General features: G+C 44.7%; 2 protein-coding genes across 5 annotated transcripts in view; one reads left to right on the forward strand and one right to left on the reverse strand.

Moving 5' to 3' along the window:
• LMNTD1 (lamin tail domain containing 1) overlaps nt 1–14,129 on the reverse strand; it is a 468,403-nt gene extending 454,274 nt beyond the window's left edge. The window contains exons 1-2 of the mRNA XM_055085516.1: nt 13,945–14,129; nt 12,761–12,871 (exon numbers count right to left, since the gene is read on the reverse strand). Of these exons, the coding sequence (XP_054941491.1) occupies nt 12,761–12,771 (11 nt within the window). The 5' untranslated portion in view covers nt 12,772–12,871; nt 13,945–14,129. The remainder of the gene's footprint in view (nt 1–12,760; nt 12,872–13,944) is intronic.
• Nucleotides 13,757–20,260, forward strand: part of RASSF8 (Ras association domain family member 8) — a 131,029-nt gene continuing 124,525 nt past the window's right edge. For 2 of the 4 annotated variants that reach the window (XR_002892559.2, XM_024129009.3), the window contains exon 1: nt 13,757–13,835. The gene's annotated coding sequence lies outside the window, so the exon portion shown is untranslated. The remainder of the gene's footprint in view (nt 13,836–20,260) is intronic. The other 2 variants (XM_028491105.2, XM_055085517.1) reach the window with 2 other exon arrangements.

A 20,260-nucleotide genomic window follows, 5' to 3' on the forward strand; every position in this document is an offset into this window, starting at 1 on the left:
TTGGAAAAGCTGCCATGTGACTCTTACGGTTTTCCACTATAACCTGAAGACCCTCAGCCAACTTTACAAAGTGATGGACAGGCATTTCCCAGTCAACACAAAGAAACCCTTCAACCACGGCTCAGCCCCTCCCCGCCACCGGAGCTCTCACTCAGAACGCTAATGCCAAAATACTGGTTTACCAGTAATTTTCATTTGCAGTAATAACCTCTGAGTGAGGAGGTTTATCAGCAGAATGGACCCAAAACACAAACAAATAAGCGCATGAAGAAACTTTTCTGTCTCACATTGGCCCGCCTGGTACCGTTGCTCATTTCTGAATCATCACCAGGGCATCAGTGCCCTCCCTCCCGCTCCTCAGAAGCTGGGTTTCTGGTCTCACACTTGACTCCCTGTCCCACCATGAGACAGATTCGGGAAAGCAACTCACTAAAAGATCAAGCCTCTGACCTGAAACTTCTGATTTCAATAGTAAGAGTAAGGATAAAGGCTACCTTGAACTGGGGCCTACTCTAGGACAGATCACTCTATTTGGTAAACATTCTTTTTTTTTTTTTTTTTTTTTTTAATTTTTGAATTTTATTTATTTTTTTAGACAGCAGGTTCTTATTAGTTGCCTATTTGATACATATTAGTGTATGTAGGTCAATCCCGATCTCCCAGTTCACCCCACCACCGTCACCACCACAGGCAGAAACTGAGGCCCAGACAGATCAAATAAATTGCCCCAAGTCAGCCCCACCCACCGGCCCCACCCTAGATGCTAATCCACTCACTTCACAGTTTACCTGGAGCCATCTACAGGGCTCTGTCCTCTGGGGGCAGGTGAGAGTAACCAGGAGGATGAAGAAGGGTTAGAAACTGACAACCAGCATTAGAAGACTTCAATATATTTCATTCTCAAAGAGTCTATCCTTTTGATAGCTGTCCTCACTCAGGCTCGGGTCTCTGAAGGGAGCTCTGAAAAGTGCATTAATTTGCTTTTCATTTATCTAACAAAGACTCACTCAAGCACCTCTTACATGCACAGTAACTACTGAACTGGCTGCTGGAGAGTAGGTCTGAAAGAAGAGGAGAGCGCTCCAAGATGCTGTCCTCGCCCTAGGAGGATTAGAGTCCTGTAGGGCAGCCTGTCAGACCTCCTTTAAACCCACGTAACCTCCCAATGCACCTTCTCGTCTGCCTATGTTACCTTCTGCTGACATTAAGAAATTAGAATGATTAAATAATTCTAAATAATAAATAAATAAGAATTATTTTCCCTCAATTTTAGAAATTTGAATTTTAATCATTCATGTGAATTTTTCACCATCTCTAAAATATACCCTAAGGATGTCCTTAAGTGCTCACAGTAAACTATTTGTTATGTGCAAAGTAGTTCTTCCCCCAAATCACCACTTCTTCCCTTTTCCAGCTCCAGCCTATTAGGAAAACAGAAATTAAAATCACCTGCCTTGACTGACACTGCCATGGGGTCTCCAACGGTGTCCTTTTTCTGCATAACACCCAGGCCTGGGGGTTGACTGCCAAGGACTGGAATCTTAGCTCCCATATTTCATTTTGTCTTGCTTGTTTCGCTTTTTGTTTTTAATAACTCCTTTTTATCCCCTTATTTGCTTCTACATAAAATGGCCAGACAGAACTAGACCCCTTACCTACACGGACCCCCAGAGTACAATCACAATTATTCTTTTATTACAGGAGTAGGGAAACTGACATGCTACTCATCTTTGATTAATTTCTGACACTTGGTTCTAATAAACAGTGGTTTTTGTTTTAACCAGCACTTCCCTAGGGAACAGCAGGTGCTAAAATTAAAACACAGAACCAAAAAACATCTCTGCCCTAAGGAGAATGAAAAGATTTCCTTCTTTTGACTTGCTCTCTGAAGCTACCTGGGGCTGAATTGATTATCTACTTCTGCCTAGAATCACTGAAGTATTATGCAGTTTTTTTCTGCAGTTTGACATGCTGCCGTGACCCCTATTCGTATGTGGACGTCCCAGTTTTGAGGGCAACAAGTAACACGAGGCTATTTCTTCATAGGGCATCCACTCTTCGTCCATTTATTTGTTATAAAGCTCTAGTGGCCCATATTGCTCACAGGATAATGACTTTTTTGGAAACCAATGCTTAGAAATCAATATATAAATTGAATGCTACGAGTGAAGTCACAGAATAAGGTAAAAAATAAATAACAGAATTTTATTCACTGAATATTATGATCGTGGTACAAATTAAGCCTAACTCAATTTTTTTTTTCCTGGATTTTTTAGTTGGATGTTTGAACTGCTGTTTGGGTCATTATTAGAAGCTGGAGCAAGCCTATTCTGCCATGTCTCTTCTCTTTCAGTGACACCAATTATTTCAATTTATGATGCATATATTCAGAATATTAGAGCTAGATGGGACATATAAGGTAATTCTAGAAGCCCTTGCTGTAAGAACAATGCAGCCCCACCTGGATGTCCGGCCCTCTTGGAATAAACACACGGAGGGTACACACGGAACAGTGGAAGAGGAAAGACCTCTGTCAGACCACGCCTCCACCTTAGAAAGGTCCAGGAAGGCAAAGGGACTCACCCAGGGTGAACAAGCTTATTAAGCAGAAAAACTAGCACTCACTGGGCTATTTCCGAGGATGGTCCCTTACCTGGTAAAAGACACGCAAGACCAGGAATGTCCTTGAAAATACACACTGTTGTCTTAGTCATAGTTCACCTGTGGGTGATATGCCCAATTTGCTTGTAAACTGACTTGGAAACATCAATCGTTCTCCAATAGTAGGTTAACTTATTTTGCTGGGGGAGCAGTCCGTGACGAGGAAGCTGTGATGCTGCTGGGGCTGCCTGATCCGCACTCCTCAGCCCTCACCCTCAGCACGCTCCGGGCACCAGGGGAAAGGCACCGGCCTAACCCAGACCTCAGTTTGCAATTCCATTTTAATCTCTGCACCCTGAACCTTTGCCAGTTCTATGCTACATTCTCTCAGCCCTTTGTGAGTCTTGCCTCACTCTAATTACAGTGGTAAAGAGTACAGATTTTGAAGTCAGACTTCCTGGGCTTGAATCCCAGCTCTGTCGCTATCTAATAATGGACTCTTGAGTAAATTACTTAATCTCTCTCCGTTTTGGCTTCCTAATCTATAAAATGGGTGTAATAGTATACCCGATAGGGTTGTTGTATTAAAAAAGTTATTATATGAGAGGTATTTAGAACAATGTTTGGCACAGAGTATACTGAATCGGAAAATTATAATTATTGGCTTTGTTTAAAGTATATTCTCACCTACAAGCCTGTAGATGATGATGATAATATAATAATAATGGCAACAACAACACTTATGTACCAGGCACTGTGCTGAACGCTTTACACACATTATTCCAGTTAATCACGGTAAGTCTTTACATGCTACTAATACTATCCTCTTCTCTTCTACCCCTTTTTTTTTTTTTTTTTTTTTTTTTTTTTAATTTTTTTTGTTGGTACGCGGGCCTCTCACTGTCGGGGCCTCTCCCGTCGCGGAGCACAGGCTCCGGACGCACAGGCTCAGCGGCCATGGCTCACGGGCCTAGCCGCTCTGCGGCACGTGGGATCCTCCCGGACCGGGGCACGAACCCGTGTCCCCTGCATCGGCAGGCGGATTCTCAACCACTGCACCACCACGGAAGCCCCTACCCCTTATTTTTTGCAGATAAGAAAACTAAGGCCTCGAATCAGAACTTGAACCAAAATCTGTCTTGGTATCTTCCCAAACTTTCTGAGAAAAGAGCTTTAGAGTTCTTTTAAAGTTCTCTTACTTAAATGGGTTGCCTTACCCCCCATACAGGTCAGGAAGACTGGAATCCCCACATAGGCTGAAGGGCAGCAGCAGGAAGGGAAGGGTCTCTCCTGGAAGATGTCAGGCATAAGACGATGACACCATTAATGTCTTAACCTGCCCACCCTGCCTTCCACCGTGTCACACGGCACCCGTGTGGGCTGTACTGCTGAGGCCACCCGGACCCCTTACTTATTTGAGTACAGTATTAGAAAATGTTCTGATTCCAGCCAAAGTGGTACTATTTGTAATCTCAATGTCAGTAGTTCTGGGAAGTCATTTATTTCTACCCCAGCCTTAGGGTAAAGGGAACATCTCTTCCTTTCCCAGATTAGAAAAAAAAAAATTATGATTTTCCTCCCCCAGGGTGAACAAGCTTATTAAGCAGAAAAACTAGCACTCACTGGGCTATTTCCGAGGATGGTCCCTTACCTGGTAAAAGACACGCAAGACCAGGAATGTCCTTGAAAATACACACTGTTGTCTTAGTCATAGTTCACCTGTGGGTGATATGCCCAATTTGCTTGTAAACTGACTTGGAAACATCAATCGTTCTCCAATAGTAGGTTAACTTATTTTGCTGGGGGAGCAGTCCGTGACGAGGAAGCTGTGATGCTGCTGGGGCTGCCTGATCCGCACTCCTCAGCCCTCACCCTCAGCACGCTCCGGGCACCAGGGGAAAGGCACCGGCCTAACCCAGACCTCAGTTTGCAATTCCATTTTAATCTCTGCACCCTGAACCTTTGCCAGTTCTATGCTACATTCTCTCAGCCCTTTGTGAGTCTTGCCTCACTCTAATTACAGTGGTAAAGAGTACAGATTTTGAAGTCAGACTTCCTGGGCTTGAATCCCAGCTCTGTCGCTATCTAATAATGGACTCTTGAGTAAATTACTTAATCTCTCTCCGTTTTGGCTTCCTAATCTATAAAATGGGTGTAATAGTATACCCGATAGGGTTGTTGTATTAAAAAAGTTATTATATGAGAGGTATTTAGAACAATGTTTGGCACAGAGTATACTGAATCGGAAAATTATAATTATTGGCTTTGTTTAAAGTATATTCTCACCTACAAGCCTGTAGATGATGATGATAATATAATAATAATGGCAACAACAACACTTATGTACCAGGCACTGTGCTGAACGCTTTACACACATTATTCCAGTTAATCACGGTAAGTCTTTACATGCTACTAATACTATCCTCTTCTCTTCTACCCCTTTTTTTTTTTTTTTTTTTTTTTTTTTTTTTTAATTTTTTTTGTTGGTACGCGGGCCTCTCACTGTCGGGGCCTCTCCCGTCGCGGAGCACAGGCTCCGGACGCACAGGCTCAGCGGCCATGGCTCACGGGCCTAGCCGCTCTGCGGCACGTGGGATCCTCCCGGACCGGGGCACGAACCCGTGTCCCCTGCATCGGCAGGCGGATTCTCAACCACTGCACCACCACGGAAGCCCCTACCCCTTATTTTTTGCAGATAAGAAAACTAAGGCCTCGAATCAGAACTTGAACCAAAATCTGTCTTGGTATCTTCCCAAACTTTCTGAGAAAAGAGCTTTAGAGTTCTTTTAAAGTTCTCTTACTTAAATGGGTTGCCTTACCCCCCATACAGGTCAGGAAGACTGGAATCCCCACATAGGCTGAAGGGCAGCAGCAGGAAGGGAAGGGTCTCTCCTGGAAGATGTCAGGCATAAGACGATGACACCATTAATGTCTTAACCTGCCCACCCTGCCTTCCACCGTGTCACACGGCACCCGTGTGGGCTGTACTGCTGAGGCCACCCGGACCCCTTACTTATTTGAGTACAGTATTAGAAAATGTTCTGATTCCAGCCAAAGTGGTACTATTTGTAATCTCAATGTCAGTAGTTCTGGGAAGTCATTTATTTCTACCCCAGCCTTAGGGTAAAGGGAACATCTCTTCCTTTCCCAGATTAGAAAAAAAAAAATTATGATTTTCCTCCCTTCCTTCAGAGCCTATAATAGCCAGTATTTTGCACTCTTGCCTCACACTCACCTAGTCTCAGGTGTCAATGTATCTTCCATTAGTCTAAACTGGTGTCTTCAGTGGAAGGTCTGGGGCCGAAGGACCAGGAGAGAGAAGGAAAGTGCCCAAGTTTGCTAGAGGAACACCATGCACAGCCTTGTCCCTGCTCCTGTACCACCTGCCCACACGTGTATCTCCTCTGGAGCTCTCTACCCCCTTCACTCCCACACTGTACCCCAGAGCCTTCACCCAGCACCTCCCAGGACAGCCTTTGGGTGCTCCCCTGAAATGCAGGTGAATCAACAGCATGGCCTCTGTTTTTCCCAAAGACCCACCAGTAGCACCCACGCTACACCTGGCTCATGGGGCTAAATTTAGGAAGGGGAACAGCATGGGAAGGATTTTTACTCTATTCCCTTTCCCCACACCCACACCCAGCCGTCAAACTATCAGAAGGTGTTGCAAAGCTGAAGTTGAATGTTTGTTATATTAAGAGTGGTGGAAAAAAGGATCTGAGGAAAAAAAAAAAAATATATATATATATATATAAAACTGAATCACTTTGCTGTACACCTGAAACTAACACAAAATTGTAAATCAACTATAATTTTAAAAAAATAAAAAGAGTGGCGGAAAAGCTGTTTGAAGACAGACAAACAGCTCCAGCGGCCAGGGGAAACAGAAACCCTAGTGGGCAGCTGAGGGACTGACAGAGGAAAGATAAGCAAGCAAGTACATTTCTAGGGCCAGTGGAAGAGAACAAAGGGGGAGGTTAGCAAGTGGCCTCAGACATAAGCCTTAGTCCAAAGGTCCCCTTGTCCCATCCCAGCCTGTCTGGATCTATCCTAAATTTTCCTAACATCCTTAGTTCCTTCCTTACTGGGCACTTCGCCTCAGTCACGGAAGCGACCACCAGCTGCCACTGCTTGGCACGAAAGGTAGGTGAGGAGAGAGGGAGTTCCCACGCCTGTGCTGGAAGAAGAGATGGGCTCCGCACATCCCCAGCTGTGCCCTAAGCATACTTTCCTTTAGAGACAAGGCTGCACGTGGTACTTGGTCTCTGCAGTACTTTTAGTAGTATGCTTCAGTTGTTACAGGATCCTTAAGGGCTGGGTGTGGAGCTCTAACCTATCCATATATGATGTGTCATGCGTGCTGTCGGTACCCTTCTCAGATCCCTTCCTTGGGCCAGTATGTGCATTCCTAGCTGCTGTGAGTGTTGGTTGCTAAATGCAGCTGCCTCTCTCTCAGAGAACCACCTTTGCCCTTGGGGGGAACGGGAGGTACCTTGCCTTAGGGGTTACCACCAACCTACAGCCAATGAGTGACTGATAATAGGAGTGCAAAAGGCCAGTCTCTTTGCCCCAAGGGACCAACTCTTTGGTCCAATTCCTGCTCTAGAGTTCCCCACAGGATCATGCTAAAACTGGTCTCCAGCTGAGGCCTTGTCTTCTCTTTGCTTTTATCCCCCTTACCCTATGCTACCTCCCTCGTTCCCCTTCTCCTGAGGCACACCCTCAATAAGTCACTTGCACAAGAATCCCTGTCTCAGGCTCTGCTTCCAGAGAACCTGATCTAAGATACATGCTCATTTCATGTTTATTAGAGGTCCTTTATTGTCACCAGAGCAATACATCCCTGAGAAAACCAAGGGTGAGAAGAGGAGCAGCTTGACAGGACCCTAAGCCAAATTTGGACATACAATGCAACTCAATTTATAATATCCCTGGGCCTACGCCTAAATGAAGATTTACTTATTCATACTCAAAGGTAATTTTTCTCTTTCTACAGAATATGTTATTATACTTATTAAAAGAATTAGATGTGTAGCATTTATTATTAATCAATACATTTGTTACAATTCTTTCAAATGTGGCTGGATGATTCTAAATTATTTTATAATAATTATTCTTACTATGATCATATAAATCTCACATTTTAAATCAGTTGTTGGGTTGTTTTCCCTCCAAGAACTATAAACTCTGTTACTGTGGATGATTGGGTCCCTGATAACGAGGCTCTGGTTAATCCAGCAGTGTTATAAACAGATCAGATTTCCAGTTTGCAATTAATAAAAATATAATGAAACATATAAAGGCAAAGCAGAAGATAATTTAATCTTTCTGCTATGATTCAGCAGTCATACTGGGGATATCATTATAAACCTCAATTATAGCATTAGAGAAGTGCAGGGAGATTGGTGAGTGGCATTCAGGTGGAAAGAATGCCAGACAGTCCAGATTTTACTGCACGTATTTACAAAGATGCAACTTATTAACATCAGGCATGACATTCACTGTTTTTCCCCAGTATTCGGATCCTAGTATAGGCTCTTGTGGAGTCCCCCCATAGTTAATCTCAGCTGACTAAATCCATTCTTCTAGCCTACAATTAAAAAACCAAGACTTTCATTTTCATGGGATTATCCTCTCAAAAAACTTCTGCCTAAATAAGAAGTCAATCATATTTTAAATCCTATTTCTGAATATATTTGTATTTATTCCTTTTGGTAAAATCTGTTATAGTTTCCATTTATAGTTTATGCGTTGTTTTCTTTCTATACTGTACTTCGCTATTTAACATAATAAAATTTTCATCACCCTCCTGCTCCATCAAATTACTGGAGGGTCCTTTAAGGAGTTATTTATGATTTGGTCTCTAAACATTTTATTATCTTTTTAACAAGAAACTATCATTAAATTAAAAATTCCTACAGATCTGAGAGCTGTTGGTTGTTTCTAAAAAGGCCCTTTATGTGGGCCAAATAAATCACAATATTTATAGATTTTTGCAGTGTTTCAGTATGTGTACAAGATTTTCACTAGGAATGGTGAAGGAAACCACATTTAATTGCTTTCTACACACGTATACTGAAGAGAAGAGGAGAGATGATTTTTTTTGCCTTCCAAACTTGTCAGTAACAGTGACTAAATGCAGGCTTGGTAAGATAGGCTGAATAACTTTAAATGATGCCATTTATACAAATTTTAGTATATGACTTCAGGCTTCAAAGGTAGCCTTGATATCACAAGATTGTTGCTGTAACTCCAGCTATTACATCTGTGTTTCAGGCAAGAATAGTGCTTGAGTCAGCCCTGCTCATAAATGAGGACACACAAATGAGTTTTCCTGGAAGGCCCATATCCACATGGTTAACACTTAGTAACCCCTATCTGCAAGGAAGGTTGTGAAAGAAAACTTCTCACTGGGCACAAAATCAGGTTTCTATTACTAAGAAAGAAGTGGAGAAAGGGAGGGACTTCCATGGTGGTGCAGTGGTTAAGAATCTGCCTGCCAATGCAGGGGACATGGGTTCGAGCCCTGGTCCGGGAAGATCTCACATGCTACAGAGCAACTAAGACTGTGTGCCACAACTACCGAGCCTGCACTCTAGAGCCTGCGTGCCACAACTACTGAGCCCGCACACCTAGAGCCCGTGCTCCGCAACAAGAGAAGCCAGGGCAATGAGAAGCCCGCGCACCGCAACGGAGAGTAGCCCCCACTCGCCACAACTAGAGAAAGCCCACGAGCAGCAACAAAGATCCAACACAGCCAAAAATAAATACATGAATTAAAAAAAAAAAAAAAAAAGCTCATGTCCCCCCAAGGAGGAGCTCATTCACTGAAGGCAGTGTCTGACATAAAACATTTCTAAAAAAAAAAGAAAGGGAATGGGATAGGCAACTAGCATTATCTACCTAATTTTCTCTTTTAGCATCTCTTTCCTCAGATGGCCTGTGAACTCATATTAATATGAATTTTGTCAAATTTTTGTAAGCCCAGAAGTAGCACAATACCATATTTATTATGTTTATAAATTAATGACGAAAATGGAACTCTCAGCTCGTTATAGGTTAGAAGGAAGAAGATCCAAGGCAAGTATAACTGATGAGTAGGTGACATGAGTTTACTGCATTTATTCTATCATTCATTCATTTAATTGTTATTTCAACTAATATTGAGTTCGCAGTCTGAGCCAGGCCCTGTGTCAGGCATGGGGGATAGAGCGATAAATACAACAGAGCCCCTGGCTTTAAGAAGGGGGTGGGGGTGGAGCGAAGTTGGAGGAGGATAGTGAGGGCTCCACTGGTAAACAAGCAAGCTCAGGGTCACATGGTAAGAGAACTGAGGAGTGGTCCTGAACCACCGTTTGAGGTTAGTAAGCTGTAAGTAGTCTGGGTGAAAAACAGAGTGGGGAAAGAAGCAGCGAAAGAGAAGGGAAGACAGGTGGGACTAGCCAATAAAGAAATGTGTAAGTTATACTCAGAAGTCCATAATTTACTCCTTCCAGCACACATACCTACTTGTTTCTGACAAAAATGTTTGTTTCTCCCTTGGACTTCCTCATGAACGGATTTCCCGACACGTGGCCCTTAACGGATCTGACCCACTGACAAGCTTCTTCTGGCCTAAACTGTAGTGACAACTGTGTTCCATGGGCCTTAACTGAGCATGGTAACAACTGTCTTCCCAGCATCCCATCTTACAAGGTGGTGTTCCCTGGTGGACCTGTTTGGGAAGTGTTGGTCCAGATACCTATTTCTCAAGCTTAGCAATATGATTCCACTGACACAATAAAGAAAAAGTTGCCAGGGATTTCCAGAGAAAGGAATTTATCCCCAGGAAGAGCAGATGTGAACTTGGTTTCTTAGTGTGTTAACACCTTGGGTTTCAGTTACATGGGTCACCAGAGGGTTATAGGGTTAGTTGGACTAATGAGTCACCACTTCAGCAATGACACAGTCAAAAAAGTTATCCAAATGACAATTTCACTAGTAATGAAGACAACGTATTTTCTTCCTGCAAATAATTCAATTCAGTTCATAACATGTATGGCTAGAGATGTATCTACATCAATTCCTATTTTCTTTGCCTAGCTTAGAGAAAGAGACATCCTCCTAACTATGAAGCAGAAGTCACAAAGAGAGTGAGAGATTTAAAGATGCTATGCTGTGGCCTTGAAGATGGAAGAGGTCACAAGCCAAGGGATGCAGAAGCTGGAAAAGGCAAGGAAATGAATTCTCCCCTAGAGCCTCCAGAAGGAAAACAGCCCCCACCTTGATTTTAGGATTTCTGACCTCTAGAACTGTAAGATAACACATTCTTATTGTTATTAACGGCTAAGTCTGTGGTAACTTGTTTATAGTTAGCAGTAGGAAACTGATGATACATTCAATATGTCTCTAGGTGCTGACCCCGCTTGTTCCTTCTCTTTGCTCTCCATGTATGTCTCTCTCCCTTCGGATTCTCCTCTTTTCTGAATCCATCCCCTCAGATTCTTTTCTTGAAAATCAAATCTGATTACGGCACAAGGCTTGAAGTGCATGAATACTCACTCATCTAGTTAGGTTACTTTCAGGGAATATAATTAGAAAAGCAGAAATAAGGGTTGTTTACAAATCCTGCCCAGGACGTTTGGTGTGATCTCAGGAAGGCTTAACAGGGATGTGATTATGGCTAAGAAAGCTCAAAACAAATTATACTATATGCTGAGGAAAGAATGCATTAACCACATGGGGCTGAGATAGGGAAGAGATTTTTCTGGGTTTATCTGGGCTGGACAGAGGTAACTTCACTGACTTCTGCAGCCACCAGTAAGGTACACTCTGATTTGGAGGTGGGGATACCTCACCAGGTACCTGGATCCTAGTAAGTGCTTCCCCTAAATAGTGGACACGGATATTCAATCATAGCAAATTTCATCTGATTTAAATGCTGGTCACACGAAAGGTAGCTGTCATGAGTCAGTCAACCTGTTCCCCTCTGGATGCATGATAAAATCAGGTCAGGACCCTCCTGGTGACCAACAGAAACCAGATTAAGGTTCTTCTACTTGGTAAGATCCTGAGTCCTGGTTTAACAATAGCCACACTCCTTCCTGTTATCACTCGTCCCTGTTTCAAGGCCTCCATAAAAGAAGGATGACTATGGCTGATTCATTTTGTTGTGCAGTGGAGGCTAACACGACATAGTAAAGCAGCCATACTCCAATAAAAATTAATAATAATTAAGAAAAGGATGACTATCACGGCAAAAAAAAAGGGAGGAAGGTCCTAAAAAAGAAGGAGGGGTCAACATTGGCAAATGCCACAAAGGGCACCAGAAGATGGGGACTGAATGTGTCCATTAGATTTGGCAATTAGGCAGTGACTGATGTTGCTCAGTGGAATTAGAGGCTGACAAGGCAACGAGAGCTTAGGAAATGTTAACATTAAGGCTGGAAAACTCCTCAGGGAAGAGGATCCATGCCCTACAGAGTCTCTTAAAAAGTTCCCTCGGGCTTTACACTTGAATCACAGAGAGCTTTTCTTGTCCCCAAATCCTCCAAATGTTGATTAGCCAAAGTTGAGTCTCACCATCCCTCTCCTCAGTTCACCTCTGAGGTAGAGGAACTAATGAGCTGTGCAAGAGCTAAAGGTCAAAATAAAAAGAGGAAGAAACAAAAAGCCTACAGACCCAAACAAAACAAATCAAGCCCTGAGTAAGACGAGTGGTAACAAGTTGTGCTTCAAATGTAATATTCCCGTTTCGATGATTAAAAAAGCAAAAAAAAAACCCAAAACAAACAAACCCCAAACCGAGTGTCTGGAGAATCAAAAGGGACATTTTATAATTGAAATGCTTCCTTGTACCTCATCCATTATTCATCCTCATCCCATTTAACTCCAAACTGATGGCTGTTCCTGAGTTGTGGGCTTGTGTGAGCACAAGTCTGGCCCAAAGACTGGATTCTGTCTGGTGGCTAGAGTAATTGCATGCCGTAAAACAGAGGTGGAATGGTGAAAACCACACACATCTGCGTTTCCATATGAAAGCACTGCTTTCCTTCATTGACAATTTGCTATGTTTAAAGGTGGATGCGTGTGCATATGCGTGTGCGTGTGTGTGTATGTGGTGGAGTGGGGAGCGGTTTTCTGAATCTGAGCCCAGCTCTTTCTAAACTTGGTTACTCACGTCTGATTCATTCGCTGTGTTTTTCGTCTCCTGTCTCTGTCACTGCCTGCTGCTGAGAAGGGGGTCGCTGAATCACTGCCACTCCAGATGAAAAGCAATTCAAACCCAGTCCTGAGAGGATGGAAGGGCGTTTTTTTGTTTGTTTTTTTTTTTAAAAGCGTCCGCAGAAAAAGCCTCCTACTTTCCGGGGTGACGGTGGAGGGCAGTTTTGCAAGTCTCATCCCCGGGCTATGGAAGATTCTGCTCCGGGAGAGTCAGCGAGGCACCGGTCATCTCACCATTTCTGGCTTTCGGGTCCACGGGCCTCCGCTGGCTGGGGATGTGCGACCGGCCGGGCGGCGTGGGGGCCGTGCCGGCGGGTATGGGGCGGGGGACCGAGAGCCCGAGAGGCCGCGCCGCGCTCCCCGCCGCTTTAAAAGCTCCCACAATGCAGCGCTGGCGTCCCAGTTCCGTTACACTGTCTCCCGGCGCGGGCGAACCGGCGAGGCGCGGGCGGGGGAGCAGGGGAGCGGCGGCTGTAACCCGAGCGCCCGGCCGAGGGGGGCGCCCCCGCGCCGCCGCTCTCGCGCGCTCAGCCAGCGGCCGGGAGAGGGGGCGGAGCCGCCAGCCGCCCGGCCCGGCCCCCGGCCCGGCCCCCCGCCCAGAGGCACCGGCCGCGGGAGCGAGCCGGCCGCGGACTCCGCCGCCTACGCTCGCCCGGCGTCCCGCACCGCGCCCGGCGCCCGGCTCCTTGCCCAGCCTCGCCTGCCCGCCGGCCCGCAGCATCGGTGCAGCGCCTGGAGCGGCTCCCGCCGGCGCTGCCGCGGCTGCCCGCGCGCTCGCACACCCAGGCACCCCCGCCCGGGGCGTCCGCGCTCACCTAGCGCCGGCCAGGAGGTGCGCGGAGAGGGCGCGCCGGGGAGCTGGGGCCTCCCGCCGGTGCGGGGCGCGCGGCCAGAGGAGCGCCGGGGAGCGAGGCGCGCCGGGCTGCGTGGCCGGGGACCGGCGCTGGGCGGCCGCCGGGCGCCGCCGCGTCCCCAGCGCCCCGGCCGGCCCCGCGGGGCGGCCTGCGGGGGCGGCGCAGTTGCGAAACTGAGTAAGTATTAACTTTACTAGGCGGCCGAGATCTCTGGGCAGCGTCCGGGACCCCTCCCTCCTCCTCCTGGAGCCTCCGGGCTCCCCCTTCCCCGCCCCTCTCTCTGCACCTCGGATTTCTTCGTCTGATCTGCCCCCGCCTCGCCGCCGCCGCGGGCTCCAGCTTCCTCCAGTTCACCTTTTCCCCGCTGTCTCCCCTTTGCGCGTTCTCCCCGCCGCACACACGCGCTTTGACCGAGAGTACGAGCTTGTTTCCAGCCTCTGTTTCCTCCCAGTGTCCTTGGCCGGGGAGTTTAGAGGCCACTTTTGTTGGAAAGGGAAATGTATGTCTGGCTTCTTTAATTTCGCTCCAAATGGAAATCGGATGCTCGCTTGCCGAGCGACTGCTTGGTGAACGCTTATTTTTTTCCTCTGAAAAGATGATTGGTTTACAGGTTTTTAAATGTTGTTTGAACGATTAACCATCCTCCGTGCCTATTTCCCCTTGCCGCCAACCCGTCTGGAGAGGGGAGTCCAGAAGAGGGGACTTTCAAAGTAATTCCGTTTGCAAACTAGAAACTTTGGGAGGGTACGTCGCGGAGAGCTTAATAAGATTGAAGCCGAAGGGACGTGAGCTTTGAATGTGGGGTCCTCGTGTAGCACGGGATCTTTTACGCCAGGTACCTGGGCTCGTAATCGAGTGTTGCGTTGTTATTTTAGCATCCTAGAGCCGCCTGGTTGCTGAGCCACTACTTTCTCAGCATCAAACGGCATCTTGAGCAGTGCAAGCGTTGGCTATAATTGCGGGTCAGTATTGCCCCTGATCTTTAGGCATTTAGACGGGAAATAGATGCAGGGCACGTTTCATAGCTGACTTAAACCTGTCAGGTTAACCTTGTCAATACATCAAAGCATTGCGTTAAAAAAATTCCTCCAGCCTGGTGACACAGAGGGAGGAACATTTATGGATTTTCCAGTGTAATGTGTCTCAGGAATTCTTCGTTAGATCTGTTTTGTCTGCAGGAAGCACCTTTAAATATGGATAGATTTCTGATTTTCTGTCGGTGGGATTAACCACCCATTCTGGTAGGAGGCCCCAGGTAATCTTTTATTTTTATTTATTTTTAGATTTATTTATTTTATTTATTTATTTTTGGCTACGTTGGGTCTTCGTTGCTGCCTGCGGGCTTTCTCTAGTTGCGGTGAGTGGGGGGCTACTCTTCGTTGCTGTGTGCGTGCTTCGCATTGCGCTGGCTCATCTTGTTGAGCTCTAGGCGCGCAGGCTTCAGTAGTTGTGGCACGTGGGCTCAGTAGTTGTGGCTCGCGGGCTCTAGAGCGCAGGGTCAGTAGTTGTGGCTCGAGGGCTTAGTTGCTCTGAGGCATGTGGGATCTTCCCTGACCAAGGCTCAAACCCGAGTCCCCTGCATTGGCAGGCATATTCTTAACCACTGCACCACCAGAGAAGTCCCAGTCTTTTATTTTTTAATTTTCATTTTTCTTAAGTCTTTCATCTCTGGGTTGCCAGGAGTTGGCAATCGTGTTGTGAAGGAACAGAAAAATGGGAAGCTTTCTTAATGGATTTTCAGCATCCTGTCCTTTGCCTGGGTGAGGCAGTAGTGAATGCCAGCTAGCCCTCTGCAGGGAGAGGTACTGCGTGGACACAGGAATCAGGAGGCAGGACAGAGCAGTATTGTTTTGGAGGATGGTTTGTGTGAGATTTTATCTTTTAGTTGGCATATCAATTGTACTTTTAATTCTATTTATCCCCATGGGGAACTATCCCAAACCATAAATATTATATGTGACCATACACCACTTAAAGAAGACTGAACATAATTTGATGATTGGTCTTTTGAAGGATCAGACCCAACAAAAATATAATTTGTAGTGTAGATGGTAAAACCTTTCAAGAATCCTCCCCTTCCTCATTTTCTCTCCCTTTAAGAGTCTTAAGACGGTACTCTCGATACACAGTTGGCAGTAATGCATTGAATTCTTTCTAGGTTCATTGATAAGACCTAATTTGGGGGCTTCAGTAGCTGAGGGGGACATCAGAGAGCTCAGAGAGGGAGGAAATCATGGGACTGTGCAGAGAGGAAAGGCATTTCAGATTGCTGAAGTGTCAGCATGCTGCAGGGAAAAGCAGTTTAAAAGAAGTGAGAATGTTTAGATTGTTTTTAGTGTGCATGTTTCCTGAATTTGGCATTCGGTTGAGATGTTTAGGAATTGCAGAATTTAAATTCTATGAGGTTGTGGTATCATTTCTTTTTGCCTAGTATTTTATTTTTATTAAGGTTTCGATTTTTTAATGTGATTCTCAATGCTTGGCTTTTGTAGCCTCTGTACTGCGTGGCTTGCATTAATTTTTGACTTGAATGACTTGGTCATTTTGAGAAATGATGAGTGTTTCAGAGTTTCTTACTCTTTAATTGATCTGTCTTATGTTGATGTAGGTAATGAGAGTAAAAATGTTGTTCAGTGTTGAGTATTGTTACTCTTTCCATTGTGGTTGATTCCTGGCATAACGGCTTTGCTCATTTATTGTAAACCATTAGGTTCCTAGATAACTTGCTAGTGTTCAAAACATAGCAAAACTCTTTGTGGGTAGCAGTGGAGTGGGATAGGAAAACATTGTGCGTCATAACTCTGAGGGTTGGATTTTAAAAATAATGTATCACCTGTTTTCTCTCCTGCTAGCTTGCTCCAACCCTAAATAGATTTCAAACTTCAAAGCTTTCTGCAAAATGGGGATATTATTACTAAGAGCGATGCTGTGACAAGTAGAACACCTAACATGGTGCCTGGCCCATCTTAGCCAGTAAATGGCAGCATCTGTGACTTCTTGAAAAATGAGCTCATGATTACTCAACCTTTCAGACTGTTCCTCCTCAGTTTTTCATCTCATCCATCTAATGAGTGGCTCAGGCCAGAAGGCTGGAGTTATCTTCCACTCTGTGTTCTGTTCTGTCACCCCCCACCCAACCAGTTTGTCACAAAGTCCTGTCTACTTTTCGGGCATAATCTCTTTCAAACCTGACTTTCTTTCAAACCTGATTTTCAGTCTCCACTATGCTCCCATCCTGGTTCAAGCCACCGTCCTCCTTCCCACTGCAGAGGCCTCCGGCTCACACTCTGCCCCTCCTTCCGGTCCCTCTTCCACCAGCAGCCAGAAAGAGAAAAAAGAAGTCACTTGCTCTTTAAAGTCTTCAGAGTTCTTATTCCTGGGGTAAAATATAAAATCTTCAACATTCCTACAAGGTCCTGTGTCATTTGGTCCCGTGCCCCGTTTTCATCTCTGGCCAGCCACGTGATTCAGCTCTCTAGCAGACTCACCTCAGGGCTCCTGCTGGTGGTCTATTTCAGGACCACCTCCTTGAGTAATTTCTCATCTTTGGGCACTGGTTCAGCTATCCTCTGTAAAAGTCTTCCCTGAGAAGGCCACTCGTGTCGCCATGCGACTTAGAACCCCTTGATTGTCTCCCTCATAGCAGTTATCATTTCCTTCTTAATATTTACCACAGTTTATAATGATGTGTTATTTGTTTAATGTTTCTCTCTTGCCCCTGAGGGCAGAAATAATGCCTGGTTTATTCGCCAGTCTATACCCAGTGCCTGGTGTGTATACAGTAAATGCTCAATAAATAGTTACTGCTGTAATGAATAAGATAGTAATACGACTTGTGATTTGTATATTGATTGCCTTCTTTATCACTGTTAAATCTGCTTCTAACACAAAAGCCAGACTGGCTGTCTCCTACACGCCTTCTTTGTTGGTTTTATGTATAACATGAAATATCCTTTGCAGATACCAGGTAAAATGAATACATTGGAGCTCTGTGGAAAATTCATAAATAAACTGAGATACCTTTTAATTGGTGTTACCCTTGTGATTTTCTGTTGTAGATAATCCTTTTCCTAAGTACATCATTAAAGGAATTATGGTTTTTTCATCAGCACAGGATTACTGAAAGAAAAAAAAAACTTACCATGTCACATTATTTTGCCCATGTTGTATGATAACATGTTAGTCAGCAGCTGTGGATTGCACCAGTGCTCGAATTCAAAGGAAGAAAGGGCAAACTGGAGTAGAAAAAGGAGAGTTATAGTTCTAAGGATGTTTAGTACTGTCCAGCTATTGCTGTGACTTGAATAAATAACTAGTGTCACTTGGCCATTTAGTTAAGGTAGAGAGGTAGTTGCTTAAAAATGGGAGCCACCTAGAGGTCTGGAAGTTCTTTTTTCCCTCTCACTAAAGCTTTCCTTGCTTTAGCCAAAAAAGTCTCATGACTCTCCAAGGCCAAGGAAGGCTTAAAGCTTGGAGTGTATTTGTCATGTGGTTGCTCTTTACAAAATATTAGCTTGATGTACTGTAACTCTTAAGTACTTGTGTCTTTATTAATGTTTCTGGCCTCTACTTCTTACATAATCACCCACATTTTCTTTTGACTTTAGTTCTTTAGAGCTTTAGTTTCCTCTTAGAACTTTCCCTCACACCCTAGAGTGAAGTAATTCCAATTCTTTTCTAGTTTGGTATCTGGTGGGTCACTAAGTGTACTGGGAACTTGGGAGTTGATTGTAGGATTTATTTCTTTGCACTCAACCACTGGGTTTCCCCCCAAATGTTACACGTCTTTGTGGTTTGGACCCTGAGTTTTTGCCAGCCAGAAGCCGGATGCCCTTGGGTTGGGATAGCAGAGCAGGGGGGACTAAAGCATTTTTAACCCCCTATTATGTGCCAAGTTCTGGGCTAGGTGCTCTCACAAAAGAAGAGTGAGTAGTTCACCTGGTCAGCATCATGAAGAGAAATCTTAAGTTTTTCATACATTTGCTTCACTCAAGGAAGTTGTCCCTGTTGCTTCCTCATTTCCCCACCTTTTATTTTCTAGTCGGGAAGGCATGACAAGTAGAGATGTCCTCTCTAGCCAGACCCTTTGCCTCACCTTGGTACTTACTTAGACCTGATTTTCCTTGTATAAAAATACTGGGAGTGGGGCTGGAGAGGGGCACACCATGTGACTTGCCTTTTTGAGAGGTCTCTCTGCCCCAGGACATTTGCATCAGGAGTAGCCACCATATGCCCGAGAAGAAAGTTCTGGTTGGGAGCCCTTGTTATTCTTTCCCTCATGTATACATGCTTACTGGTTACTTTGGTGACCTTGAACAAGTTTCCTGGAGCTTTTTAGCACCAGTAATATTTATTGCCTATTTATTTCACAGCCTTGCTATAGGATTTAGAAGACTTATTTGGGGCAATTTTTTTTGTCACATTCAGATATATCACAAATCTCATTACAGTTAACTCCAGTGCTGTCCAAGTTTTAGGCATTGAGAAAGATATTTTCTTATTCAGCAGTGTATGTTTTATTCTTTGTTTTGATAAGAAATCAGATATAAATACAGGTTGTAACAAGAGGGGAATTGTGATTATTTTCCACCAGGTTTTATTCATGTGGGTGATATATTTTGTCACTCTTGTTAATTGTCATAGGCTTCTGAGTGCTAAGTCATGTTTATCTTTAATTATAGTAATTTTATTATTGGAAGATCACTTTAAGTTATTCTTCCAGATACAAGTACATACATTGAAAAAATTAGGGTTCTCCTAATGGATAGATGCTGGACAGAAAAGTAAGTTCTTACTTTTTTTTTTTTTTGATTCAAATATTTACTGAGCAGCTGAGGAGATACAAAGATGATTAAAACATGGTCATATGGACTTCCCTGGTGGTCCACTGGTTAAGACTCCGCACTTCCAATGCAGGGGGCTGGGTTGATCCCTTATCAGAGCACTAAGATCCCGCATGCCCTGCAGCACGGCCAAAAAAAAATTGTCAAAGAGGTGAGGCAAATGCACAAGTCATAGAAAGCAAGTATAAGGCTCACAGAATCAAAGTGGGATTTTAGTTCCCCAACCAGGGATTGAACCCGGGCAGGCCCTCAACATTGAGAGCAGAGCCCAAGTCCTAACTACTGGACCGCCAGGGAATTCCCCACTAAGCTCTCACTTCTATTTTTGCTTAAACTATTTGAATAGGTCTATAATCTCTGAACCTAGCTCATGCCCTTCATTGTAATTTGTCTAGTCTTGATTACCTGTCTCTTCTCCTGTTATATTCTACTGAGTACGGACATACAGTGCATATGTGAAAGAGTGCACTTCAGTTAAAAGCCTGGCTAGACCTGGGTAGCCTTAGGGAAGTTATGATACTGGCCCAGCCTCATGTTTCCTGATCTTTAAATGGGCTACTAATTTGTCACTCAGGGCTAGTTTGGAATAAAAGAGGTGTCTGTGTGTGTCTCTGTATGGAAATGAATGTATATGAAGTGTCTCAGTGAGGAGTTAGCACCTTTCCCTCACCCAGCGCCAGTGAGCTCTGTCTGAACTGGGAGTCTGAACAGGCCTCAGGGCTCTTTGTCTGTCCAGACCGATGGTCTGGGAGCACCTGA

Source organism: Physeter macrocephalus, chromosome 6 (assembly GCF_002837175.3).
Source record: "Physeter macrocephalus isolate SW-GA chromosome 6, ASM283717v5, whole genome shotgun sequence".
Taxonomy (NCBI): Eukaryota; Metazoa; Chordata; class Mammalia; order Artiodactyla; family Physeteridae; genus Physeter; species Physeter macrocephalus.